Below are 26,491 nucleotides of genomic sequence, written 5' to 3' on the forward strand. Positions count from 1 at the left end.
CAATGAAATCAGTATTAACAAAAAAGCAAGAGCCTTTGAAAGCAAGTTTGTGACCAGACCAAGGCTGAACATTAAAACTGCTGTCTGCTGACCAGGAGGATGTATCTTCGACACTTTCAAGAGATACTATTTCTTAAGGTAACAAAGTTACATACCACCATTTTCTGTTTCATTTCTCATTTACTACCTGGACTTCGGGTGAAAATTAAACTTGACGAGAAGGCAAGCGGCCCAGGTTAGACAGTAGTTTTATTAGTTAACTGAAACCACATTACACGGGGATACATAAAGCTTTCTGTAATTAAAGCACTTGGAGATAGTCTGAAGCAATCAGTGCAGAAAGAAAAAATATCTGTAAAATGAAGGTGGCTGTTGGCTGCTGCAGCCTCTGTAGAGCGAGATTTTGGCCCAAAGCCTGCTCTACAGAGAGGAAGACAATTTCATTTTTCTCCGAACTCAGACACAGTAGTTTTTGGATGAACTGCTGTTTCAATCAAACAAAACAACCAAGATGAACAAATCTTCCTGGCACTTGCAGAGGCTGCTCCAGCCACCAGAAACTACAGCATCCCCTTTCCCACAGAAACATACCTCATTTTCTGATTTACGTTAAAGCTTTGGAATAAATGTACTGGTTTAACATCCTTTAATAGATTTAGTTTAGCAAATCATAGGAAATGTCAGCATTATCGAAGACTCACCTTTTACTGCCCAATCCCCAGCTGCACTCAAGGCAGCTCTTGCCCCATTCATCTCACAACTGCATGCAATGAACCCCCAGCCTCCGACAGACCATGGGTGCAGTTTATTCCCAAGCAACATCAGCTGCTGGGCAAGCCAATTACCTGCCTCCAGGTCCAACCTCACCTTTGAGAGTACCGACAAGACAATTTCTTGTTACAAAAGGGCACCCTGCGTCCCAAGCAGGGATGGTTCTAGCAGACCTCCTTGCACGCTTGGTGCTGAGAGAGATGACTCCAGAGCAAGGACAAGGACAGGCAAAGGGAGAGCGCAGAGCAGGGGCCGGCACAGCAGGGAAGGGACTGGCACAGTGACCCGGCACAGCCCCTTCTCAGGCACCAAGGTATTTATTAGGCAGTAACACGTACCGCAAAAGCTGCCTGCGTGTTTGTCCACAAATCCAGTTCAGGGGAGCTCAGAAGATGTGTATTCGGCTGGGAGACTGAACTAGATCAGCTTGGGGCATACTTCACACATCAAGGTCATTCTTGCCCAAGTCTGGGGCAACCTTCATTCACCTGCAAAAAAGTGGCAAACATTACAGACCTCCACAGGTTGCCCTTTGTGGGTGAGGCACCCCTCCTCCCCAGGGACATAGACCTCTCTGCACGCTGTTCACAGCCACAGCTTTGTCAGGACACACAACGGTTGTCTGCTAGCTGCCCAAAGCCTCAGTGTCATATTCATCATTACAGATAAACTATCATAGAAAAGCCAAGGAATATTCTGTTCAGAACCTTCAGACTTTTTGCTGAAATCTGGGATAAAAAACAGTCCACAGGCTGAGTAGCTTGAACACTAACACCTTATTCAGTTTAAGCAAACTGAGCAGGAAATTTAAAAACCTTCAGAAAAATCCCCACTATTTATTTAGGAAAAACAAAATTTCATCTTATTATATTTATATATTTTTTATATTTATATATATATGCACAAACACATACATCTCTCCATGAAATTGCTTCAGCAAAGCTTCTTTTTGATTTATAAGCAGCTCTTAGTTTTCCAGCAAACTTGTGTTCAGAAAAGCATTTCTAAAAACAGCACTTCAGGGCTCTGTCTTTATTGTGTCCCTATAAATCCACAGAGTTTGCTGAGTTTAAGATTTTTTTTAATTAAACTCTAAGTAATGCATACTCCCCTAGGTGACCTGAAAATCAGCCTAGGTTTTTTTTCTATTCCTGCCCAGAAGTGGAAAGAAAGAACTCAATCTGCCCAGTTATACCTGCACCAGCTCCCCCCTCCTCCGAGTTTGTTCCCAGTTATGAAAGTCAGCACTGTTCAGCAAAATGGTCAGGTAGATGAACAGCAAATTACAGCCCTGTACTTGGTGCCAGAGCAAATCTCAACTCCAGCTCCTGTTTCAGCACTGCTAGCAGGAGCGCAACCTTATTTTTATCTCCGAAGAGCCACCTATATGAGGCCAATAATATAGAGAAAAATCTGCTGAGCCATTCAAAACCTTAATTAAAGTTCTCCTGTGCCAATGACATCCAGTAACAAACAACAGATACTGTGCTGTTACAGTGAGGCTGAAGCCCACTACACCGACCAGTACTGAACCCATAATTCTTTGTGCTTTCCATGTGTCTGTATCACAACATGTCCCGTTTTATTTAGAACATGATCTTTCTGGAGCATGGAGTATCGCTCATCCCGTCCCCGCTCACCCGCAGCACAGGAAGGTTCTTGCCCACAGCTTGGGCTGCTGCCGACCACAGTGACGCACCAGCCATGCAACCCTCCCTCTAACAGAGGCGGTCACTACCTAAAATAAAGGACCTTAGCCTGTGTCACTCTGCAACAACATAGCCCTACGTCTTTTGGTGTTTGAACCACGACAAGAGATGGGGCTTGCAGAAACAGTGTCTATGACAGGCAGGCAACACCACTGCAGAGAGAGCAGAGAACACCCAAATCTTGTGCCCCAGCGCTTGGCACAGCACCGGGACACAACAGAAGCTGACCTGCTGAAGGCCACGCTGCCATCCAGGCACCAGGAGAAAGTTTTCCGGACCCCTCGCCTATTTAAAAGCAGGTTGTCAGGACCGGCTGTCCAGTGCAACACTAAATACCAGCCCTGCATGCAGCCAGGCTGCCGGAGGAGGAGACGCAGCCCTCACCCAAGCCCAGCACTGTGCTCACTGCAGGGCACCCCGATTCCCAAGCAAGAACCGATCCAAGGCACTAGGACCCGGCGGGCGGGCGCTGCGAGCCTGCGCCCTGCACAGCTGCACCACGGCACAGCACCGCTGCAGCCTAGCCAGCCAGCTGCCGCTCAAGGACACCGCAGCATGCTCCAGCTGGCGTTTCATACACCACAACTGTAATCATTTTCTTTTTAGCTAAAACCGAAACTCTCGGGATTGCAATCGATACGCCAGCAGCACTGCCGGGAGATGGTAGCCATGGCGACGGACCGAAAAGCAAAGGATGCTGCGGACCAGCCCCGGTGCCCCGGTAGCAGGAGGAGGTCAGTCGATTTTAGCTCATCTCCATCAAAACAACTTATTCATTATTTCACAGCTGAGCACCCTTCCACTGCCATCGAGTCCCAGCCACCAGCGTGTGTATGTCATTTAGCCTTCACTATGTTTAATGACACCAAGAAAAGCTGATTTCAATATATGCCTGCCCTGCTTTTATCGCTCAGAGTTAGAACAACCAAAACTGTTCCTTCCTTGTGAGACTTTGATCAGCTGCTGGGAAAGCAGCTGGTCCATTTCAGCATTTATACAGCTGTCTTTGCTTTGTTTTCTGAGCAATTCCCATCCTTAACAAACTTCCCCCCTTCACTTATTATGGAATTCTCAGCCAGCAAGCCCCTACTTCCCTCAGTGGGCAGAAAACTGAGGGCACCCACAGCCTCTCACCAGTGGCATCACCGGGGGCTGCAAGTCCTTCCGCAATCCATAACAAACAATTGAAAACCCGGCAGGAGAGCATTCCTCACTGTGCCAAGAGGAGCGGCCAAAGAGCTGCACGCGTAGCCACGACAGTCCCTGCATGCTTATGGTCAATTTTCTTCTTTACTGGTTCCCATTTCTTAGGTATTTTTCAAACAAGACAGACTTGTAAACTCCTTAGGAATGGGTGCAACCCACACCACACCCCCGCAATTCAGCTTCCACAAGCCCCGCTTGGGACTTGCAGCTTTACAGTGCATTCGTACAACACAATCACCCGAAGGAAAGCCTCAGCTCCCAGAGCTGCAGCTCCTGAAGCCTCCCTCCTGTTAAAAATCAGTTCAAATTGCTCAATGCTCCCCCGCAAACATTTCAAAGGAACTTAAGAGTGCCTTGCATTTAATTTAGCAAGGGACCCTCCTGAGCGCCTGTGAAGTAGGTCACAGTCGCTGTCTCAGCTTCATGTTTGGGAACTGAGGGAGAAAGAACAGGAAAGAAGAAACTGGTCCAAGGTCATGTGCCAAGACCTTGACAAGATCTTAAAAAAAAACCCTGAATATAACACCCACATCCTATTAAAAGGCCAGCCCTTCCTGGTGAAGTCCAGGGCTGATGTCAGGAGCCCCACCAGGCATGCTCAGGGAATCTCATGCCAAACTCGAATGAACTGGGAGCTTTTGTTAACAAAAACAGAAAAACAAAGAGCTCTGCGCTGAGTTTTTGTCCTCATCTCTGCAACACTGCAGAATGCAACGAGCCCGCGCACAGAGAGGTTTTGCTTGCTGAGCACTGCAGGAGCTCACCCTGGCTGTGAAACCAGCCATGACTTACTGACACAACCTATTGTCAGCTACACCAGAAAGACAGATTTAATTTATGGAGAAGAGGTTTAGGACCCATGGAGGCTCTCGTCTGGCAGGCCACCAGAGGCGACCCCCTGATGGTTCAGCTGCATATCAGCACCCAAAACTTACTGTTGCCATGCAACAAAATACCCATTTCATAGCAAAACCCCATCACAGCCCCTCAGCTCACACATACACCTGGCAAATGTTTTGGGGAAACTCCTCCAGGGAAGGCTGGTGGAGGGGTCGGCAAGCAGGGAAGGATTAGAAGATGGTCAGAGGCCTGGAGCCACTCTGCTGTGGGGACAGGATGGGAGAGTTGGGAGGGTTCAGCCTGGAGAAAAGAAGGCTCCAGGGAGACCTTAGAGCACCTCCCAGTACCTGAAGGGGCTACAAGAAAGCTGGAGGGGGGCTTTTCACAAGGGCATATAGTGACTGGACAAAGGGGAATGGCTTTGCACTGAAAGAGGGGAGATTCAGATCAGATATTAAGAAGAAATTCTTCCCTGTGAGGGTGGCGAGGCGCTGGCACAGGCTGCCCAGAGCAGCTGTGGATGCCCCATCCCTGGCAGCGTCCCAGGCCAGGCTGGACGGGGCTTGGAGCAACCTGGGCTGGTGGGAGGGGTCCCTGCCCGTGGCAGGGGGGTGGGACTGGATGGGCTTTAGGGTCCTTTCCAACCCAAACCATGCTGTGATTATGCTGATGTCTCTGGGACGGCAGCACAGGTCTGGTCTCCTCTCCGAGGGTTCGTGCCCTCCTGCAGCGCTGCTTTACCCCTGGAGCAAAGACAAGGCTCTCTACATATTCGCCTCCCCACGCTGCCAGCAAGCAGGATGGCTCTTCCACAGCCCCAGCACAAGGCCATGGCAGCAGTGGGCTGGCACCATGGCAGTGGCACAGAGCAGGCGGCTACTACCACAGCCACAGTACATTCAGGCCGAGTGTGAGGGACTCTCTGCCACACAGTTCAAGTGTGGGGCTCATGTCCCTTGTGTTGCAGATGAAAAAACTCCTTCAAACCCAGAAAGCAAATGCGTTGATCAGAAAAATTCAAGACACTGATTAAATGCAGCAACATGAAGCGCCAGCGTTATACATGGGCAGGCGCACAGTTTTTAACACACAACCTACAACATCACAGACTAAACACCGAGGTATGTGGCCCAGTCCTCATTCGATCAGTCCATTACTCAGATATTCTGCTAATGAGGGCTCCAGTTTGTGCTCTCACAGACAGAATCATTAGCTAGAAAGAGCCATACTGTATATGAAAGGAAATAACCAGCTCTAACAATTCCACTTTTATCTTTGGCCATAATCAGCCATAATGCACATGTGCAATTAGCCCAGTTATTAATTACGCAAAGGCTAAGTCATTCCTGCCCCTCCTCCAGCTCAAAATTTTTCCAATCCAACAGCTGACCCCTTCAGCTTGCACAACTTATGGCCCTTCCTAAATGCTACTTCTTAAAACTCCTCTTCATTTCTAATAACATTTTTGCTCAGCATTTAATTTAGAACCAAAATTTTATCCAGACAGCAAAGAGGCAGGTTATCTGCCCAGAAACTTCCCACTCCCCAGTGGGGAAACTCTCACAGGACAGAACAGCCCTGTGAGTGGTACACGCTACCGAGAAAGGCACGCACTGCTCAGAAGCAAGATCTTCTCACATTTCACAAATAAAAAGCTACAGCTTGGAGAACATTAAACATTCATGTTAAGGGTTACACCTGCAAAACGAGTCCCATCTTTACTGTACTAGCCGAGGAGCTTCCACAAGCAATCGAGAGTGACTGTGTTGTTTTTTTTCCCATGATGCAGGTTGCTTCATCCCAAACAAGTCTGTCATGAAACTGCTCTGCCACATGCCATGCAAGCAAGCCAGCCACTATTTCTCAGACGGACTAAAGGTTTCCAGCACCACACTGAGGAAAAAGGTGAATTACACAGGAAACAACCTCCAAAAACCCATAGCTACAAACAGCATCCGATTAGAGTGAAAGATGACGCTTTTTTTAAAGGAAAAAAAATTTAATGTGTCTCTGAACACAGACAGCTCTGCTACTGTAACACTCCCCATGACACACTGGCCTCTCGGACCTGCTCTCATCTGTCTTTATATTTGCCACTGGAAACAGAATCTTTGTTTTTTGCTGCTGGAAATAGAACCTTTTGCCAGAAACAGAATCTTTGTTTCTACAGACGGCTCACGTGTTCAGTCGCTGGTCTCAAGGCGACCGCTGCGTTACCTGCGAAAGTTTTCTTCTCCCAAGCAACCCAGCCCCTCGGAGCCAGACAACACTGCCGTGGCTGCGGGCACCTGTGCCGCAGCAAATGACCGTGCCCGGCTGGCCCTGCCACGCCGCCGCCCACCGAGGTGCCGGGGGGCTCCAGAGCAGAGGAGGGGAACCAAGATCCTGTTTGCATCACAGGCACTGGCCGCAGCAGCGCGGTGAGACCCCCGCTGCCTGTGCAAGCACGGTGCCGGCAGCAGGGGCCCCGGGGCGGAGGGCTCAGCACCCAGCAGGATGGGCGCTCCGCCGCCCCACAGGGGGAGGTGCCCCCGCACCAACCCCAGCCACACGCTCCCCCACGGGGGGAGAGCTGCCCCCCCAACCTGTCAGCCCTCCCTCACAGATGCTCCGCAGCGGAGGGGACTCTCCGCGCCCCAGCACCCACACAGCACCCTCCCCCGCCACATGCACACACCCTGGGGCGGAGGGAGCCCCCGGCCCAGCCTCCCCGCCCGGCCGAGCCCGCGGCCGCGCCCAGTACCTGCTGCCCAGCCGCTCCCCAGCGCCGCTCCCCGGCTCCCGCTCCCGGCAGCCAGCGGCGCCCGACCGCCAGGACCCCGCTAGGACCCTCCGGGCTGCCCGTTCCGCCGCCACACCGCCCGCCCGCGCCGCCGGCCGAGCCTGGCGTCAGGCACGGCGCGGGGCAGCCCTCAGGGGAAGAAGGGCGGAAGGGGCCTCCGGCGGCGCGCACGCGCAGTGAGGGGAGTGAGGCGGCCGGGCGCGCCATGGCGGGGGCGAAGTGGAAGGAGGGCGGCGGGCCGGGCCAGGCCCCCGGCGCGACGGGGACAGGTGGAGCGGCTCATCCTGGCGGTGGGGTACCGGGGCCGGGCCAGAGCGAGCGGGGCGGCCTGCGGGCGCTCCTAGGGCCCTGCGGAGCGGGGCGCGGCGGGGACCGCCTGTGGCTATAGCGGTGGGGCCGGGTCCCGCCCGTCGGGGAGGTGGGGCCAGGCAGGAGGAGGAAGCGGGACGGAACGGGACACGGAGCCGCCGGTAAGTGCTCCAGGCCTGGCAGACCCGCGGCGGGGGGGGCTGGTCCCGGGCCCGTTGCCATGCAAACAGGCCACTTCCCCCCCCAGCCCCGGGAAGGGTCCGGTCCCGCAGCCCCGGGAGGGACTCCCCGGCCCAGTGGTCCCGGTGATCCCCGAGCCACTGCGGCCGGGAGCGGGCGGGGGCTGGCAGCCCCCGACCCGGTGCGGGTCCCTATGGCGGCGGCCCGTGCCCCCCTGGAGGCCGCGCTCCGATCCCGGCAGCGCCGGCAGTTTCCCGCCCACGAAGCCGCTGGTGACTCCCCAGTTTGCCCGGCTGCGCCCAGCGCTCCACTAACGGGACGGTGGGACGCGTCCCGCGCCCGCGCTGCCGGCCCTGCCGTGGCCGCCCACCCACCTTGGCCGTAGTCCCTTCGTGCCGGTTTCACCCGTTACGTGCCTGCGGGCGGCTCCCGGAGGGGCTGCTCCCGGCCGCGGGGTCTGCCCAGCCGCGCCCCCCCTCCCCTCGAGGCAGGGCTGATGTTGGCCTTTCTCCAGCTGCCGGGACTCCCGAAGCCCTCCCCATCCCAGTTAGCTTCTTCCTATCCTGCGGGCTGTGCCAGGATGTCTCCAAGTTTATGGATCCAGGAACCAGGATTAGTCTGGCTGGTGCTTTAGTGGTCTCATGGAGATACAGCCCCTCGTTTCTTGCCTAATTGCAGGAACACTAACCCAGTGCAATCACACAAGTGTCGCCGGCGCCAGTTAACACCAGTATTAACGCCCCTACCCCGCTTTCCAGCACCGTGCTCTCCCACCCACAGTGCTGCCACCGGAGCCGGCTGCCAGTGTCTGACCTGCCTGTTGGGAGGTGCATGGGGTGGGGGTGTCCCCTTAGCCAGGGGCTGCTGGGTACTTTGTCCTGCTCCCTCCTCAGCTCTGCCGGCGGCTTCGGGATGTGCTGTGCCGCGGTGAGCCATGCTGGTTAGTCCTCTCTGGTCACAGTGGGATTTCCACTAGGGATAAACCACTGTGTTGGTGTACAAAGCCAAGCAAAAACGAAACAGCACTGCGCAGTGCGTCACAGCTGGGCTAGGCAAGACCACACTCACCAAGGCAGGACTTTCTTAACCAGTTTTGCAGAAACAGTTAAAGTGCACCCAAAATAAACTCGGGCCTTGATGAGTTGCGGTACCTGCTGCAGCTTGGCAGCCCAGGGCCTGTGGGCAGCTCCGACCTGGCTGGCCAGAGCACAGCACACCGTGCCTGACTGTGCCTTTCCCCCACAGCAGCCAGATGCCCAGGAGGAAGGAGGTGCCGGCGCTGGGCAGCCTCTGCCTGCAGAGCCTGGCCCAGCACATGCAGAGCATCTGGGTGAAGGACTACAGTGAGAACTACCTGGATGAGTACCAATTCCGCTTTGTCATGGGCCCCTTTAATGACCTGGGTGAGACATGGGGTCTGTGGACCCCCTCGGCAAGGAGGAGGAGGATGGGCGAGTGGTGCCAGGGCACTTGCGTTGACCCTTGGCCCCCCTGCAGCCGGCAGCTTGGTGCAGGATCTGATCAGGCTGCTGGGCGAGAGCCGGCGCCTGACACGGGCAGCGCTCCACCTGCTCCTGCTGCCTCACCTGCGGGAGCTGAGCCTGCGCCCCTGCCCCAGCCTCGCCAGCAACGCCATCGGCCAGCTCATCACCCTGCGCTGCAAGGTCAGTGGGCTGGGGGTGCCCACCCTCCATGGGGCTGGACTGGGCTGCGGATGCCCACCCTCTGTGGGGCGGGTGAGCGGGGCTGGGGGTGCCCACCTTCCATGGGTCAGGGGTTGCCTACCTTCCATGGAACTTGGTGAGTGGGCCAAGAGCTGCCCCCCCTCTGTGGGACTGGGTGAAGCAGGACTAGGGGTGCCCACCCACCACAGGTGGGTACACAAATGGGGAGAGGGGCATCAATGTCCCCTCTGCCCCACCTGCTGAGGGGTCTTTGTGTGCTGGCAGCAGAGCCTGAGCTCCCTGGACCTGCATGGCTGCAGCCGGCTGTCAGCGGACGTGCTGGTGGACCTGGCAGAGGGGCTGCCGCAGCTGAGCCGGCTGGGGCTGGCAGAGACACAGGCCAATGTCCAGGTGCTTTCGGCCGTGGGCTCCTGCTGCCGACACCTGCAGGAGCTGGACGTGTCCCGCTGCAAGAAGGTGTCCCCGTGCGCCCTGCGGCACCTGGCCTATGACCCGCTGGCGCAGTCCCTCTGCTGCCCTGTGCTCCGTGTCCTGCTGGCCCGCGACCTGGAGCCCCCAGGGGATGGCAGCATGGCGGCGGTGCTGGCTTTCCTGCTGCTGGCCCTGCCACGCCTGGAGTTCCTGGCCCACGGCGCTGTACCAGATGCCCTCCGCCTCCTCCACGGGTGGCAGCTAGATGACTTGGGGGACACAGAGGGCTTTCCCTCGCTGGGGGAGCTGGCACGGCAGCGGGGGGCTGCCCCGGAGGGCCCCCGGATCACCCTGCCCCTGCGGCAGGTGGAGGAGGTGGAGGAGCCTGAGCTGGCCACAATCCGTGCTATCTGTCCCCAGGCTGAGGAGGCCAGTGTGTGGCTGGGGGACAGCCTGGCGGGCGGCTGGGAGCTGCTGGGCTGGAGCTGCCTGGCCAGGCTGACCCTGGGCTGCACCGGGCGGCAGGGCTGGGCGCTGGCAGAGGTGCTGCCGCTGGTACAGAGCCTGGGCCCCCGCCTGCAGACCCTGGCCCTGCACGGCTTCTGCTACCAGGACGAGCTCTCCCTGGCCACCCTGCTCGCCAGCTGCCCTGACCTGCAGGCCTTCAGTGCCGAGCTGCACGCCCCACTGGACACCGACCCCGATGGTGAGATGCCAGCCGAGCCATCCCACTGGGACACAAACCTGCTGCCCCACGGCCTCCCCCAGCTCCAGAGCTGCTTCCTGACCCTGGCCAGCACCACTGGCACCTTCCCAGCCCCTCATGGGCTGGTGCTGCGTGCCACGCTGGCCTCACTGCTGTGCCATGCCCCATGCCTGCGAACGCTCCGCCTGGTTGGCATCCCCTTCCCGCTGGACTCTGTGTTTGAGACCGTGCTGGCAGCACCAGGGCTGCCTCTGCTTGAGCTGCAGGAGCTCTCACTGGCCGAGAGCCAAGTGTCCAGCCAGACTGTGTGGCTGCTGCTGGCCTCAGAGGGCTGCCTGCACCACCTGGACCTGTCCCACTGCCGGGACATCCACCGGCGGGACTATGACAGCTTCCTGCAGGCAGTGTGGAAGCAGCAGCTGCACCTGGACATCATCTGGGAGTAGTCAGCACTGGCTGCACAGGGCTTTTTAATAAAGGAGTTACACCACGCCGACTGCATCATCTGTGCCCCGCTGCGGTGGCAGTCCTGGTGTGGCTGGGCCCCATGGCTGCTCTCCCTTTTGGGAAGGGGCTGGGGGGCTGGCTCAGGTGCGGTGACCCCACTCTGCTGTGCTTCAGGACACCGGCACAGCTGGGGCTGAGGCAGCTCCCCATGCCCTGGCGCCAGCATCCCATTGGCAGCATACAGCCCTGTGTCCCTGGGAGCTGTGGGGACTCCAGCACAGCTGCTGCTGTGTCTCCCTGCAGTGCTGCTGGTGGCTCAGGGCCGAGGGCCATCAGTGAGCCCTGTCAGCCGCTCTGACTCTTCCCAGAGCTTGCGAGCGAGGCCAGGGTCGCGGGCAGCCCTGGAGGGCAGCGCCAGCCTGCAGTCACTACTGAAGTACTTGCCTGTGATGCCCGAGACCTCCTCCGAGACGGCGCAGTAAATGGTGCTGACAGCCCCCTGCTCTGCCGACTGCCAGGCAAAGGCAGGTGAGGAGGGGGCCTGGCTGCCCCCTGCCCACCCACCGGGGCCATGGGGCAGGGGTCCGGGCAGGATCTAGCCCCACCACCTGCCCCTGCTCACCTTTATGAAGGGGCGGATGAGAGTGAAGAGCACTCGGACGGCCCAGCTGAAGTGGCGCATGATGCCAGTGCTCACCACGCCAGGGCTCAGGGCATTGGCGGTCACCCCTGCCAAGCCGCACCATCAGCACCATGCTGGGGGCATGGCTGGGGCTGTGGGGACCCCAGCACGGGCAGGGCCCTGCTTCTGCCTCTGGGGTCCAAATTCCTTATCACCATCCCACTTGGAGCAGCGGGAGCAACCCCGAGCCCAGCCTCACAGCAGGGCCTCTCCATGCCTTGGCACCGTGGCCACCACACCTGGCTAGGGCTGTGCCACCCTTGGTGGACACTGAGCGTCCCAGGGAGTTTCTAGAGGGGCCAAGACCCCTCAGCCCCAGTGCACAACCCCTGCGTCATGGCACAGCAGCGCAGGGTGCTTGGGCAGGCAGAGGGGCCTGGGTGCAGCCCTCCCCGGGAGCTGTGTGGCACAGCACGGCTCAGCAGGGTGCAGCTGGGCGTTGCACAGCATGACACAGCACGGTATGACTGACACAGCACCATGTGGCACGGCACAGCATGGTGTGGCCGCATGGCATGGCACAGCTCAGCCCAGCATGGCATGGCGAGGCACAGCACGGCACAGCACGGCTCAACCCTGCACCCACCTGTGCCCTGCAGGCGCTGTGCCAGTTCGGCAGTGAAGAGGATGTTCATCAGCTTGGTGCTGTTGTAGGTGGCATCAAAGCTGCTGAGCCGCTCCTGCCCGGTGAGGCAGCGGCTGTCGGCTGTGCCCGCGCTATGCCGGAATGATGAGACATTGACGATGCGGGCAGGTGCTGATGCTTTCAGGAGGTCTGCGTGGAGCAGAGGGTGAGTGGGGAGGGGTCCCCAGAGCCCCCGGGCCCCGTCAGCCCCTGCACTCACCCAGTAGCAGGTTGGTGAGCAGGAACGGGCCCAGGTAGTTGGTGGCAAAGGTCTGCTCCAGCCCCTCTGGCGTGATGGTGAAGGGCAGCCCTGGAAGAGGGGGGCATGCGGCACTGTGGGGCCAAGAGCCGGGCAGGCATCCCCTGCCACAGCAGGACAGGGAGGTGGGATGCCGGGACAGTGGTGGCAGGTGCCTGACCCTGGCACATACCAGTGAGGCCAGCGTTGTTCACCAGCACGTCCAGCCGCTTCTCCTCCCGCAGCACAGCCTGGGCGAAGGTGCGCACAGAGGCCAGCGAGCTGGTGTCCAGCAGCCGCAGCAGCACCGCGGGGTTGCCAGTGGCCGCCCGGATCTCCTCCACTGCCACCTGGCCCCGCTCCTGGCTCCGGCACGCCAGGATGGTGCGGGCGTTCCTGCGCGCCAAGTCCAGGGCCACGTACTTGCCAATCCCTGTAGCACACGGAGCAGGCATGGGCTGATCCCCACTGGGTCCCCGTGGTGAGGGTTCCCTGGGGGTCCATGCCCCTGTCCCTGGGGTCTGAGCAGCCCTGGGAGCAATAGTGGGGAACCCCATCCTAGGTAGCTCAGCCACTGCCATGAGCCCAGCCCCAAAGCTGGGGTGCCCCAGCCCTGGAGCAGGGGGCAGCGGGGCAGGTACCCCAGGGTGCGGGGCAGTGGAGCCAGGCTCCTGGCTCTGTGGCATAGTGTGGCTGTGTGGGGACTGGGATGGGGATGAGTCAGGATGGCAGCTGCAGGGTGCGGGAAGGAGCTGGTGTGGCAGCTGACCGTGGCTTGGGTGGTGGCTCACCGCAGACCACGCAGGCAGGACATCTGCCATGGCCACAGCCACCAAACCCACCCAGCACAACTCTGCATGGGTGCAAGCAACAACAGGCACCTGCTGGGGAACGGACCCCAGCACACATGGGGCCACCCTGTCCCTGCCACACAGGGGACATCCCAACCCCAGCACACAGGCACCGCTACACTCCCAGCCCAAGGGGTCCCACTGGCCCTGCCTGTGCCAGCCCCATCCCCAGCCTTGCAGCTGGACATGGGTGGAAGCAGCGACCCCATCCCCAGCATGCAGCTCCGGTGCAGTTGGTGCCACAGTGGCCAGCAGCATGGTGGCCTTGGCTCTTAGTCATCGACCTGCCAGGGCAGAGTCCGGCCACAGAGGCTGGGCAGGGACTGCGGGCACAGGGCTACCCAGTGAGGCTGGGCTGCTCCTGGGCAGAGGGCACCAGTCGGGTCGGGACGCCAGGGACCAGCTCCGGAGCACATGGTGCAGCGGCCAGTGCAGTGTGGAGTATGTTTGATGGCACCCAGCATGAGCATGCCATGGTCACAGGGCATTGGGAGCATATGGTGTGTGCCCAGGGACCAGCCACCAGCCACCGCAGCCGTTTGCACCACCAAAGCAGGGGCTGTGGTCCAGTGGCTGGAGAAGGGGGACCCATGTCCCCTGCAGGCCACCCATAGCACCATGCGATCACACCATCACCCACACACATGCCCTTGACCCCTTTCTTCATCCTGGAGGAGCAAGGAGCTGCCACCACCCCAGCTCCAGCTGCGAAAGGAGGGTGGCTGTGTCCCATGGCCAGGCAGGGCTTGCCGCACTGTACCCGTGTCCTACGTGTCCCTGGCCCCGCACCCCGCAGCTCCATCCCACCCCTGCAGCCCATGCATACCCCACCACCCATTTCCGCTCACCACTGTTGGCTCCGGTGACAATAACTGTCTTGCCGGTCAGGTCAGTGGGACACTTGCGGGGGTCCCAGGCGCGTCTCCTCCTGGCCCAGAGGAGCAGCCCCAGCAGCAGCGAGAGCAGGGACCAGCACGGGTGGCTGCAGGCACTCAGCAGCTCCATGGCTGGGGCACAGGGTCCAGCCGGGGCACCGAGGTGCGGCTGGGGGCCAGAGTCCGGCTGGGGCCAGAGGTCGGCTGGGGACCTTTGCCCAGCCCGGCAGCCCTGGCATGGCACAGTCTCCTCCAGCTCCCCGAGCCTCTGGGAGCAGCCAAGGGCCAGCCGGCAGGAGCATGGCTTGCTGGGCTTGTCCTCTGTGAGGAGGGCAGAGGTCCCAAGGTCCCCATCCTGCCATGCAGGGACACTTGGCCATGAGCCATGGCTAGAACCACAATCCCGTGGCAGCAGGGTCTTGCTGGAGGGGCTCAGGGGACAGCCCCAGTGAGGGACCCCAAGGTGCTGGGCTGTGCCTGGCGCACGTGGGGAGACAGGAGGCTGCACCATGGCGGGGTGGGGGTTCAGGCAGACCCTGCCCACCCCATCCCACTGGAGCAGCCCTGACTCAAAGTCCCTGTCCTCCCACAGCCTGGGGACGCAGGCACGGCCCTTCCCAGCCAGCCCCTTCTGGGGGTTCTGGCAGCTCAGCCCAGCAACAGATCCAGCTCTCCTGGGGCCCCCCGCAGCCTCGGAGAACCACCAGCCCCATGCGGCTGCTGCTCCCTAGCCATTCTGGCCTCGAAAGCCTCCAGTGTTTCCCGGTGCTGTGCTCCAGCCCCAGCTGAGCCATCCCTAAGCATCATCACACAACATCACAGCCAAAAACCAGTTCTTATAGAAAAAACTGGGGTGCTTGTGCAGCCAGAGCGCTGCTGGAGCTGGCAAACAGCCCTGTGGTGGCTCAGCCCTGCCAGCCCCGATGGCTTTGGGTGCAGGGAGTGGAGCCGGGGCCACCCACCTGGGCCACAACCAGAGACACCGGCTGTGCAGGACGAGTGGCTGGGAGGCAGCTGTGCCCCCGCAGGCAGGGACCCGGGCCAGCACCACAGCCTGGGGACACGGGGCAGGGGCAAACCCCAGGGAGTGCTTGTGCAGTAAGGCCACACGGGTGCTTCACCCCCTGAAGCCCCTCTCATTTCTCATTTGGTGGCAAATGAGCCACAGGGTACAGGCTGCATGTGGCTACAAGCTGAAAAGCAGATGGTAGGTGGCTGTGTGGTGTGTGCCGGAGGGCTGGCAGCCCCCGGGCTGCTGTAGCCAGGCTCCCAGCCCCTGCTCCAGTGCAGGAGTCCGTGGTGCTGGTCCTCAGCACAGGACAAGAGCTGAGCAATAGAAACTTCTTTATTTAATTCTGTTTTCTTTAGCAGAACTTGCAAAAGGCACCGAGCTCCTGGCCTCGCTGACAGCCAGGAGAGCCTGTGGCACCGCGTTGGTGCCCTGCTCTACGCCAGCCCAGTGCTTGCAGTGGTAACCTGCAGGGATGCTGGGTCCAGTGGAAACGTGCCGAAAGCTGTGGGCAAGGAGCCCACCTGGGACAGGGGGGGTGTCTCCTGGAGCTCAAGCACCCAGCCGCAGCACCCAGCCCTGGAGCTGCTGGAGCCTGTTTCCCAGACCAGGAGCTCCAGGATCGGGGGTTAAGCAGGCAGGTCCGCTCCCTGGGGTGTGAGGAGGAGGATGGGGAGGGAGCTCATGGAGCACCACTAGCCCCCTGCAGCACCACTGCTCCTGCCCGGGGCAGTGGCTGCACCACCAAAGCGGAGACACAGCACATCAGGAGCGTGGGGGGAGCCGGCCTGGCTGCACCCTCATGCTGGGGCTGTGGTGAGGCATGGGGCCGGTTCACAGGAAATTCGTGGGACATGGCAGGGAGCCAGGTGGGGGCTCTGAGCCAGGGGTGCACCCGCCACGCTGCTCATGGGCCCCAGGTGGTGAGGTGCTGCCTTCAGCACTCACCATCACCCATGACCTGCTCGGCCACAATGGCTGGGAAGGGCAAGGTGGGGCAGATGGGTCTCAGGTCCCACTTGGCCTCCCCCATCTCATCACCATCCTCATCCTCCTCCTCACCGTGTGCAGGGATGCAGACCCTGTGTATCACACTGCCACCCCATCGGACGGTCACACCAGGGGCCAGCCAAGCAGGGTCCAGCAAGGAGCCAAGCTGTCGGGGCACAGGGCCCGGGGGCTGTGGGGACCCTGGGGGGAGCAGCTGGAGCCATCCCCGTCCCACGGTGGCCAGCCCCCAGGGCAGCTGCAAGCTGCCCAGCTCCAGTGCCTGGCTGTGCCAGCCACCACCGCAGGGACATGCAGGCAGCTTGGCCTCTGCACCCAGGTCCAGGTCCAGCACCTCCACCTGGGGCTTGATCCAGTGCTCAGGCCGGCTGCCAGGGCCCAGCCTGCGGACCCCTAGCATGGTGCCAGACCCCTCTTGCTTCACCCCTGTGCTGTGCAGGGGCCTCCCTGGCCAGATTGTTACCAGGCTGGTGTAGGAGGGACGTGACAATGGTGATGTGTGGCTGCTGGCCCTCATGACGCTGCTCCCCACTGTGTCCCTGTGGGGTGACTGCAGCAGACACCATCCTGGCTCCAGCTGCCCTGGGGTCTTGGCCAGGCCGGAGGGTGGGCAGGGGGCTGGTGGCCTGGCCAGAGGGGCTGGCCGAGGCAGAGGCCACGCACGGGGAGGTTTTCCCTTGGGGGGTTGGGAACTGACGGCTGCCTTGTCCTGCGGCGGCTCCAGGTGGCACGGCACAGGCACAGGCAGGATGGCACAAGCACTGGGGACCTGGCCAGGACAGAGTGGCTGCATGGGGGGAGATCCAGTGTTGGGTGCTGGAGAGGGGTCCTGCCTTCCATGCTCGCATGCAGCCCTTGCACCAGAGACCTGCGTGGGAGAGGGCAAAGGGGGACCTGGCATGGGCTGGGATGCTGGGGTGCCCTACAGGTGTCATCGGTGCTGCCTCCCCTGACCCAGCAGCACTGGCAGAGGGTGCAGCCCCAGCCCCCTTGTTGTGCGGGAGCTGTGTGGGTGCTGGCAGTTCAGCACCCAGCACCATGACGCAGGGAACCATGCTGACAACAACTAAACACCCACCAGGCAGACCCGACAAACGAGCCAGAGCTCCCCAGCGGCTCAGCAGGTGTCCCCTGGCCCCAGAGCAGCCCAGGTTCAGCCCATCCCTGTGGGGCTTGCTCGTGGCCACAGCAGGCTCAGGACACATCTCACCTTTCCCTCGCCCAGCGAGTGGTGGGCGTGCAGGACAGGGACAGAGCCCTGTGCCCAGGAGTCCACGGTGCAGGGCTCAGGCTCCTCATCCTCCTGCCAGATGCCATCCCTCTCGTGACCCGTGTCCCCCTCATCCCGCATCAGGAAGCGCCACTGGACAGCATGCAGGAGGGCATCCCGTGCCTGGCCCACGGCAAAGGGCACGCACTGCGGGCAGAGCCAGCCTGAGCCCCACGCCCCCCGAGTGGGGGCTCTGAGGGACCCACACTCACCCTGGGCACCCAGCACCCCCCCAGCACACCCACCTGCTGAGCCGCGTGGGCTTTGGAGCACTCGTCCAGCAGGCGGCCCATGAGCTCCGCGATGATGTCCCCGACGTCCCTGTCTGCCCGCCGGGCCCCGAGCAGGTAGAGCCATTCGGCCTCAGGCAGGCGCCCAGGGCCAGCAGCGGCTCGGGCAGCGGCCACGGTGGGCGGCCGGGACTTCTCCCCACGTGACTTGGGGGCGGCCGCCCGCTCCCGGGGGGTCATTTTCTGCATGAGACACGACAGCCCTCTCCATAGGGTGCGGGGGCACCCGCAGCAGGACCGTGCCAGGCCACACGGTTCCCAGGATGGAAGCAGCCTGCGGTGCCCCTCAGCTTGAGAGGGCCCAGAGATGAGACCCCCCTCGCTCGCGGCCCAGGGGTCCCTGCTGCCCCAGGCCCTCAGCAGTGACACCGGGTATGGGGGAGCAGGGGGAGCCTCCGTGCCCTGCCCCATGGCGGCGGCGGCTCTAACATGGCGTCCTGGTGCTCCCCACAGCACCTCCGTGTACCCCAGCTCTTCCCAGCACACCCTGATACACCCCAGTGCATCCCAGACCTTCCCAGCGTACCCCAACACGCCCCAGTGCATCCCAAATCACCCTAAGTCACCCCAGCTCACCCTAATATACCCCAGTACACCCCAACCCGCCCCACCATGCCTTAGTATAAACCACCTCATTCCAACTCACCCCAATGCACCCCAGTACACCCCAGCATGGCCCCAGTACGTCCCAGTACACCCTAATACAGCTCAATACACCCCAGCACACCCTAATACACCCCAGTACCCCCCAGCACTCCCCAATATCCCCAGTATACCCCAATGCACCCCAGTACACCCCAGCATGGCCCCAGTACGTCCCAGTACACCCTAATGCAGCTCAATACACCCCAGCACACCCTAATACACCCCAGTACCCCCCAGCACTCCCCAATATCCCCAGCATACCCCAATGCACCCCAGCTCACCCTAGTACACCCCAGTACTCCCCGGCACTGCCCAGTATCCCCAGTACCCCCCAGAACCCCCAGCGCCCCTCAGTACGAGCACACCCCAACACCCGCAACCCCCCCGCTCACCTCAGCCCCCGGCCGCACCACCATCCCGCCGCCCGGCCGCGAGGCGCGAAGCGTCCCGGTTTCCACGGCAACGCTGGCCCCGCCCCCCGTGCACCGTGACGCCCCTCTGCCGCCGCCTGCGTCATCACGCCGCGCCGCCGTCTCCATGGCTGCGGCGACCAGCGGGTCAGCTTCCCGTGCCGGGCACGGCGGGGACCGGGGAGGCCCAGGGCCGGAGGGGAATCCCGGGGCCGGGGGAAGCCCAGGACAAGGGTGGGGGGGATCTCAGGGCTGAGGGGGGATCGCAGGGCTGGGGAGAGGGATCCCAGGGCCGGAAGGAGGATGCCAGGGTTGGGGACCCCGTGCCGAGGAGGGGGGGATACCGGGGCCGAGGTGAGGGGAACCCAAGGCTAAGGAGAGGGCAGCCTAGGGCTTGAAAGGGGATCCCAAGGTCGGGAGGGGATCCTAGGGCTGGGGACCCAGGGCCGAGGGCAGGGGGAGCCCCAGAGCCGAGGCGGGGGACCCCAGGGCCGGGGGGTGAGCCCAGGGCCAGGGCAGAGCCGAGGGCCGGAAGGGCCTGGCAGGGGTACAGGGAGGGCGCCGCGGCAGTGGTGGCTCAGGGAGGGCAGCGGGAGGCCGGCAGTGAAGTGCATGGCCAGTGCCCAGATCTGCCCCGGCCCTGCAGGATGTACCGCAAGGAGAAGAGCATCCAGCTGAAGAGCAGCAGCGCGGCCCTATACAACAACCTGAGCGTGCTGCCCCTGCCTGGCAGGCAGCTCACCTGCTTCAGCACCGTGCACGGCCCCAGCCTTAGCATGGTCACTGCCGATGGGCTCGGCTTCTCCCACCGCCAGCTGCAGGCAAAGGAGGGCGGCATGACCGTCAGCACATCCCTCCTCACCCAGGTACAGGCAGCGTGCCCGAACCCCTGCTTGGGCCACGGGGTCGTACAGCTCAGGCCCTGCTTGGCAGATCCTCCAGCGGGGAGAGCAAGCTCACCGGCCCATTATCTGCCACCTTCTCACTTCCAGCCTTCCAGCAGACCCATCACTGGGAGGGCTGTGACATGCAGCAGCAGAAAGCAGGTTCCCTGACCTGCACCATAAGGAGTGCCCGCTGCTTCCAAAGTTGGAGGCGGAGTAACCACTAAACCAATAAGCGGCTCCCAGTGTGGCTGTGGAGGAGATGGCAGGGAGGGACGGCTATGTGAAGGTGGAAGGAGTGTGGTGCTGCCAGCACCAGGGTTCACCAGGGCTGGTGGGAACAGGACGGGGTAGTGCAGTGTGACAAGGAGTGCCTGGGGTTTGCTGTGACATCGTCTCTTGGTCTCTGCTTTTACCTTCTGTGCCCCAATGAGGACGATGCTCACTTGGCAGGGTGTCTCAGCCCTAGCAGAGGTCTGTGCTTAAATGCCGACCTTCTCTAAGCCAGGTACATGGGACCCACTGACCACTAGGCCCAAACAGGCCATCTGCCGAGTGCGGGGAGGAGACAGTGGTACTACGGAGTGGCGAAGAAGGATCTTCCCAGCTGAGCGCATGTGGCTGTAGAACTACTTGGGCAGAAGCAGGAGCCTGCAGTGTCCTAATTATGGGGAAGGGGAGAGGGAAGGAGCATCCTGGGCAGGTTTGTGAGACCTTGGGGGGTCCCAGAGGATGGTAGGAACCCATCTCCCATGACAGGAGCCAGAAACATGCATGTCTCTGGTCAGCTGCAGACTGTCCCTCCCCTGGAAGGTGGGGAGGGCTTTTGGCCTGTCTTTCCCTTCCCCGGCCTCCTGCTGAGCTGCCTTTCTTTCCAGGCTGCTTGGTGTGTCCTGCCATCGCGGGTCCTGCTGGTGCTGACCTCTCAGAAAGGGATCCAGGTGAGGCAGTTTCCTGGGGAGGGTGAGGAGCAAAGTCATGACACTGGGAGGATGAGCTTGTGTGGACAGCTGGGCTCCTGGGTGCACGGGGGAACCTTCTGAAGGTCCTGCTGCACACCCAGAGAGCTGTCTAGGGGCAGTGGTTGAGCCTGAAGCCCTGAGAGAAACTTCCCCAGTCTCTTGGGCCTCACCCCGTTGCTCTGTCTCCAGATGTACGAGTCCGATGGCTCCATCATGGTTTATTGGCACGCGCTGGATGTCACAGAGCATCCTCCAGGTAAATCCCGGTGGGAGTGCAGCGGGAAGCCCACAGCCCCTCTGCCCACTCTTCTTCCCTGGATGCCTGTGATTCCTGTAGCGCAGCCCAGTTCCTCCTGGCCTAGAGACCCCAGCAGCCTTGCTCCCAGTCTCAGCTGGGACTGAGCCAGGACATCCGACACAGCAGTCTTGCAGAAGGGTCTGGACAAGATCATAGCGTCACCCTGACTTCTCTGTCCTGGCTCAGCAGGGGCCTGGGGGGGTTGGAAAGGGGCTTGGAAGCACCCAGCATGGCAGCTGTGGGTCTTGTCCTAAAAATGACACTCAAAACAGGCCCCTGGTGCCTCACACCGCTGTGCTGGTCTCCCTATTTCTGGGAGCTGCCGCAGGTCGTGACCGGCTCTTGGTTTCCCTTCAGCACAAGCAGTGTTTGCTCGAGGGATTGCTGCAGCTGGCGGACGCTTCATCTGTGTGGGTGAGCCAGGCTGGGGAGTTTGGGGCCAGATGGGAGGGGAGGGTGGTGCTGGGGCTCAGGGATGGTGTGGCGACGTGAGGTCAGCCGATGGGGCTGGGTTGGCCCCGCAGTGTCTCTGTGGGAGCGACTGTGCCGAACAGAGGGGCAGGTTGGCGAGTGGCATCAGTACGGAGCCGCCCTGCAGAGGCCGCAGGGCTCGGGGGGAGCAAGGAGCCCAGCTGGAGGCTCAGTCCCAGGACAGGGTGTGACAAGTCCCTGCTGATGCCTCCTCCGGCCCACCCGCAGGAACGTCCTCTGGGCTGGTGCTGGTGTTTGACATCCCTCCCAAAGGGACGAACATCATGGTGAGCGAGGTCCTGGAGCGGCACTGTGATGCCATCACTGACATTGCAGCAGAGCTGGGTCAGGCGCCGGTATGTGTGGGGTCAGCTGTCAGCAGCTGGTGGGGTCCCTGCTGCTTGGGGGAGGGTGGTGGGGGCTCCAGCTGTTCCCTCAGCCCCACGGGGACATCTCAGAGGTGCTGGCTCTGGGAACTGAGGTTTACCCAGGCCATGGCTGAGCCAATCCTGGAGTGCAGCCAGTCACCCTGGGAGCCCGTGCTCTCTGGGGCCAGCCCAACCTCTGTTGCGGGCAAACCATGGGGAGGCTGTGGTGTGGCAGAGGTGCCCCAAGCCAGCCACTCTCCACGGTGCAGGGGAGCAGGTGGCTCTGCCATCTCCTTCACCAGGGTTGCTAGCTTTTGTGGCTGCCTCTGCACGAGGGGCATCTCCCCTATCCAGGTGGGATAAATCTCAGGGAGGAGGTGGCTTGGGATGGCTACTTCCTCGGCCCTGCTCCCAGGAGCCTGTGAGCCATCCTGCCATGGCTTAGCGCAGCCTCTCAAGATGAGGCAAACCGGAGCCAAATGTAGTTTAAAATGTACACTGTAATATGCCAGGGCTGTTCCCTTTGCTGCCTGGGCAGCTAGGAGCAGCTATTCCATCCATTATCCCACCATCCCCATTTCCATTGGCCTTCAGCTGATCTCTGCCTCAGCACCTCAGTCTCTGCACATTTCTCAGCTGATGGAATCTCAGGCCCGGTCACCCAGGCTCTGGGAGAGCAAATGCTGGCACAGAGAGGGGCAACAAAGACAGTGAAGGAGCCGATCCCACCGCACATGCAGCAGCATGGCTGTGGGAGCATGGCTCATTGCCAGCCCAGAGTATTCCACGATCCATTGGGCTGAGTGCTGGCACACAGCAGAGCTGTTGGAGCTAAGGCTGGCTGTGGTACAAGAGCAAATGGGCAAAACTGGCCACGAATAAACCCACGCGAAAACTAACGCTCTCGCCATTAGAGCGGCGAGTTACTACAGCAGAGCCTCCCTGCGGGAGTGTGGCGAGAGGAGGGCACAGGACATGTCCTACCCATGGCTCCGGAGCCATCCCGGGGGACTGGCTGCTGGGACAGGACCCTGCTTGTCCTCCCCAGGCTGGGCGGTGGGGTGTGAAGAAGCCGAGGGCAAAGCCGTGCCTGTGTGCTGGCTGGAGGGATGAGCCTTTCCCCCTTGCCAGCGGAGGGAGATAACCGACCCAAGGTGTAAGCGGGACCAGTGACCTGTCTTGTGGCAGATGAAATAACTTCACCTGATTACAGAGCACAGTCTGGGACCGGGATGGGGCTTCCTGCAATTCAGCCCAGTCTGGCTGACATCTCTGCAGACACACTAATTGGATTCCTCATTATTGGCTGACTCCTTCCCAACGAGGACACTTTCCTATACTTTAATTAGTTACATTTAACTTTCTCTGCGTTTGGGACTCCCCTGAACAATTAATTGCCTAGAACTGGTTCCCAATTAGCCTGGATATGGAGCTTGTTTATGTGAAAGCTGTTCTGTCATCTACCTCTCTCTGCAGTGACTGTCCTCTAACGTGGCTCTCTTGGACTTTCACTGTGGTTTGTTAAAGGCTTGTGAGTGAGAGACGGGGCCTGGCATGTGAAATCCCAGGTTCCTGTAAGGTGAGGTGTTGAGACTCAGGCACAGAGGGAGGAGATGCAGCAATTCTTCCTAGAAATTTATCCTATGTGTAATTAGTGTTGCTAAACACAAACATGTTTAAACTGAAATGCCCGTGTGTGATCCCAGCCAAGCCTTGCTCGTTCACAAAAGGTGTCAGCAGTTTCTATGAGCTGTTAAACTTTAAGCTTGTTCTGCTGCAGGCTCTGGCTTTGCTGTGCAGCAGCTTCGGTGGTGCAGGCAACTGGGGCAGCAAGAACTTTCTGCCTGGCGTGAGTCAGCTGCTTGCTGCCAACAGCATAGCTGGCTACCCCGCAAGCGGCGCCAGGGCGGACGCTGACCCACCTCTGCTTCACAGGATGGGGCTGGTGACCTGGTGACCGCCGATGACGCTGGGACCCTCTGCGTCTGGAGCACAGGAGAGGAGTTTGCCCTGCTTAGCAAAATCCCGGCCTTTGGGTAATCCTGAGGGGCAGGTGGAGCCACGCAGTGGGGTCCTGTGAGTGCGCGGTGGCAGACATCCCCGGCCAGACCGTGTTGGTGTCTCGCAAGGGATGGGAGGGTGGCAGGAGGGGGACACCCAGCACCAGCCCCCGGCATGTGGGTCTGCAGCCAGGAGGGGAGGAGGTGAGACGTGTCCCTGTGCCCAGCTGCACCTGCTCCTCCGTGAAGCTGTGGAACGGGATCGTGGCTGCTGGCTACGGAAACGGGCAGATTCGGCTGTACGAGGCAACAACTGGTCTCCTGCGCGCTGAGGTCAATGCTCACGCTCGTTGGATCTACGCACTGGACCTGGCACCACAGACTGGAAAGGTATGGCTGGCTGTGCTGGGGCATCCCACCCCAGCAGCCCACCAGCCTGGAGTGTGGCAGCCTGCGGATGGTCAGGCAGGAGCTGCTTCCTTGCCCCAGCACACGGCATTGCCACCTCCATGGCATCCCTCTGGCCTCCCAGTCCCCATGGCCTCTGTCCCGCTCCCTTTGCAGCTGTTGTCGGGTGCAGAGGACTCCTTTGTTCATGTTTGGAAGCTCAGCAGGAACCCGGACACGGGCGATGTGGAGGTGAGTCTGTGTAGCAGCAGCCCTCAGTGGGGAGCCTGGGGCAGGCTGGTGGTGCTCCAAGGCATCGCTGCCCTGTGGGGCCACAGCACAGGCCCTGCTCTGTCCTCTGTCCTCAGCCTCTGGTGAGGCACCATGACCACAGAGAAGGGCTCAGTGGAAGCCCCGCCAGGCCCAGCCTGAGCAGCATGGGATAGCATGGCTGTCTTCTGTCCCCTGCTGCGATCCCCAGTTCTGTCCTAGACTGGCAGAGGTACAAGCCGGGAAGGCTGCTCTGTCTGACGGGGATATGGTTCTTGAGCTCCTGAAAGGGCAAGCTCAAGCCACGGCCCACTTGCCCACGGTCCTTGTCTGTCACCCCGAGAGGATGGCTCTGCAGGTGGGCAGGGGCCTGAGGCAGGTCCTTGGGCTGTGGCTGTGCCACGTTTCGGCTCCTCTCCCCGCTTGCAGGTGGAGCACTGCCACGGCGAGTGTGTGACTGACACGCAGGTCTGTGGCGCCCGCTTCTGCGACCCCGAGGGAAACTCTTTTGCCGTGACCGGCTACGACCTGAGCGAGATCTTCCGCTACGGCCGCACGTAGGCTGCGAGCTGCGGGGTCTGTCCAGGGCAGGGAGCACTGGGCTACCCTGGCACTGCGGTGCAGCTGCACTGCAGCACTGTTGGCAAAGGGGAGTGCATCGCAGACCCCCCACTTCTGCTCCATGGGGCCCGGGCAGCAGCGGCACAGGGGTGCAAATCTGTGCAGAGGTGCAGCTGAGCCAGGATCCCCTCGCTCCCAAAGTGAACCTGCCCTCAGCGTGGCATGGCCATGTGCCGGGAACATGGTCTGGAGCGGCTCCAGCTATGCAGGCCCCCGAGTGGGTCCGTGAGCAGGGGGCTGCCCTCCCACTGGCCCCCCCAGCCCTTCCTGCAGGGTAGGCGGGCCAGCAGGGCAGGGAGCAGAACCAGCTCCCCTTTTCCCAGCCGCAGCTTTGGTGCAGACGGGAGAGGATTCAGGGCAAACCTGTGTGACACGCTGCTCCGGCCGGGAGAGCCTCGGGAGCTGTTCCCAGCCGGGGCGACGGCGCCTCGTGGGTGCAGCACCCGCGGGGCCGCCCTCCCCTGGGGCAGCACCGTTACCCGGGAGGGGAGAGGAGCTGCTGCCCCTCCCCAGGGAGACATGGGGACGCGCAGGTCCCCGTGGCACCTTCCATCCCCACGGCACTTCCATCCCCATGGCCGCTGGCCAGATGTGCAGGGCTGCAGCTGTGCTCCGGGGCTGGAAGAGGCAGAGGCAGCTGCACCGCGCTGTCTGCCAGGGCCCCCCAGAGACAGTCGTGTCCCCCCCCAGCGCAGCCACTGTGCTGTCCCCCTGCTCCGTTCTCACCCTTGCCCCACCCTGCTGGCTTTGGCCCTGACCTAACCAGCCTGTGTGGGAAGTGGGGGGCAGATGCTGCGCCAGGACATGCCCTGGGCCCTGCCCTGGCCCCCCGGGGGCTGCCCTGCCCCAGCTCTCCCGTCCGGGCCGCGGGAGCTGACACAGCCCCAGGGACCAGCTCAGCCTCTGGCTCCGCTCCCAGGGCGCTGCGGAGCCAGCTCAACCCAGGACAGGCCCTGGAAGGGGGGGAGAGACCCCCCTGCAGCCCCCAGCCCCTCCTGCCATGCCGGAGCTGGGGATCCAGCTCTCCCTGTGCTGCCCAGCCCTAAGCTATGGGGCAGAGACACCCCCCAATTTCCCAGTCATCTGTTCTCCCCAAACACACACCACCTGTGAGCCCCCCCGCCCCAGACAGGGGTCAGTCCCACCGCACATGCCATCTCCTCCCCACTGTGGGTCAGGACCCCATGCTTCTGTTCCCCATGTGGTGTGTACCCCCTACCCATGATAAATGCACCTGAATGAAGCCCCCTACCCCGTGTTGCTCCTTCCTGGGCAGTGGGT

The 26,491-nt window shown here is 61.1% G+C and overlaps 5 protein-coding genes across 12 annotated transcripts in view; 2 read left to right on the top strand and 3 right to left on the bottom strand.

Annotated features, from left to right (window-relative positions):
• DCTN1 (dynactin subunit 1) overlaps positions 1-7,382 on the bottom strand; it is an 84,482-nt gene extending 77,100 nt beyond the window's left edge. For 6 of the 8 annotated variants that reach the window (XM_037388894.1, XM_037388883.1, XM_037388874.1 and 3 more), the window contains exon 1: positions 7,270-7,362. The gene's annotated coding sequence lies outside the window, so the exon portion shown is untranslated. Of the gene's footprint in view, positions 1-867; positions 1,044-1,109; positions 1,260-7,269 lie in introns of those variants that run through there. The other 2 variants (XM_037388914.1, XM_037388924.1) reach the window with 2 other exon arrangements.
• A 122-nt stretch (positions 7,383-7,504) lies between these two features.
• LOC119148575 lies at positions 7,505-11,091 on the top strand. The gene is made up of 4 exons (XM_037388943.1): positions 7,505-7,778; positions 9,043-9,200; positions 9,295-9,461; positions 9,747-11,091. Exons 2-4 carry the CDS (start codon positions 9,050-9,052, stop codon positions 11,043-11,045), a joined length of 1,617 nt encoding a protein of 538 aa, XP_037244840.1. The 5' UTR covers positions 7,505-7,778; positions 9,043-9,049; the 3' UTR covers positions 11,046-11,091.
• On the bottom strand, positions 11,053-14,528 carry LOC119148581 (retinol dehydrogenase 12-like). The gene is made up of 6 exons (XM_037388956.1): positions 14,291-14,528; positions 12,785-13,024; positions 12,574-12,663; positions 12,315-12,503; positions 11,669-11,775; positions 11,053-11,557 (listed from the first exon to the last, which is right to left on the bottom strand). Exons 1-6 carry the CDS (start codon positions 14,445-14,447, stop codon positions 11,363-11,365), a joined length of 978 nt encoding a protein of 325 aa, XP_037244853.1. The 5' UTR covers positions 14,448-14,528; the 3' UTR covers positions 11,053-11,362.
• A 1,316-nt stretch (positions 14,529-15,844) lies between these two features.
• On the bottom strand, positions 15,845-19,078 carry C1H2orf81 (chromosome 1 C2orf81 homolog). The gene is made up of 4 exons (XM_037396317.1): positions 18,932-19,078; positions 17,850-18,077; positions 17,545-17,751; positions 15,845-17,202 (listed from the first exon to the last, which is right to left on the bottom strand). Exons 1-4 carry the CDS (start codon positions 19,076-19,078, stop codon positions 16,264-16,266), a joined length of 1,521 nt encoding a protein of 506 aa, XP_037252214.1. The 3' UTR covers positions 15,845-16,263.
• On the top strand, positions 19,048-26,447 carry WDR54 (WD repeat domain 54). Its single transcript, XM_037389000.1, has 10 exons — positions 19,048-19,096; positions 19,596-19,815; positions 20,712-20,774; positions 20,985-21,051; positions 21,451-21,507; positions 21,793-21,920; positions 23,868-23,968; positions 24,160-24,322; positions 24,497-24,571; positions 25,019-26,447. The coding sequence occupies exons 1-10, from the start codon at positions 19,077-19,079 to the stop codon at positions 25,148-25,150; spliced, it is 1,026 nt and encodes a 341-aa protein (XP_037244897.1). The 5' UTR covers positions 19,048-19,076; the 3' UTR covers positions 25,151-26,447.
• Positions 26,448-26,491: the final 44 nt, after the last annotated feature.

Source organism: Falco rusticolus, chromosome 1 (assembly GCF_015220075.1).
Source record: "Falco rusticolus isolate bFalRus1 chromosome 1, bFalRus1.pri, whole genome shotgun sequence".
Taxonomy (NCBI): Eukaryota; Metazoa; Chordata; class Aves; order Falconiformes; family Falconidae; genus Falco; species Falco rusticolus.

Excerpts from the sequence above, each read along its gene's own strand:
- LOC119148575 (XM_037388943.1), top strand. The coding sequence starts at position 9,050 with ATGCCCAGGAGGAAGGAGGTGCCGGCGCTGGGCAGCCTCTGCCTGCAG. Across the intron at positions 9,201-9,294 it reads GGGCCCCTTTAATGACCTGG|CCGGCAGCTTGGTGCAGGAT; the intron begins GTGAGACATGGG and ends GCCCCCCTGCAG. Across the intron at positions 9,462-9,746 it reads TCATCACCCTGCGCTGCAAG|CAGAGCCTGAGCTCCCTGGA; the intron begins GTCAGTGGGCTG and ends GTGTGCTGGCAG.
- LOC119148581 (XM_037388956.1), bottom strand. The coding sequence starts at position 14,447 with ATGGAGCTGCTGAGTGCCTGCAGCCACCCGTGCTGGTCCCTGCTCTCG. Across the intron at positions 12,664-12,784 it reads GAACAACGCTGGCCTCACTG|GGCTGCCCTTCACCATCACG; the intron begins GTATGTGCCAGG and ends CCCCTCTTCCAG. Across the intron at positions 11,558-11,668 it reads TCATCCGCCCCTTCATAAAG|TCGGCAGAGCAGGGGGCTGT; the intron begins GTGAGCAGGGGC and ends TTTGCCTGGCAG.
- WDR54 (XM_037389000.1), top strand. The coding sequence starts at position 19,077 with ATGGCTGCGGCGACCAGCGG. Across the intron at positions 21,508-21,792 it reads CGGACGCTTCATCTGTGTGG|GAACGTCCTCTGGGCTGGTG; the intron begins GTGAGCCAGGCT and ends GCCCACCCGCAG. Across the intron at positions 23,969-24,159 it reads AGCAAAATCCCGGCCTTTGG|CTGCACCTGCTCCTCCGTGA; the intron begins GTAATCCTGAGG and ends CCCTGTGCCCAG.
- C1H2orf81 (XM_037396317.1), bottom strand. The coding sequence starts at position 19,078 with ATGGAGACGGCGGCGCGGCGTGATGACGCAGGCGGCGGCAGAGGGGCG. Across the intron at positions 17,752-17,849 it reads AAGCCCACGCGGCTCAGCAG|TGCGTGCCCTTTGCCGTGGG; the intron begins GTGGGTGTGCTG and ends CTCTGCCCGCAG. Across the intron at positions 17,203-17,544 it reads ACTCGCTGGGCGAGGGAAAG|GTCTCTGGTGCAAGGGCTGC; the intron begins GTGAGATGTGTC and ends TCTCCCACGCAG.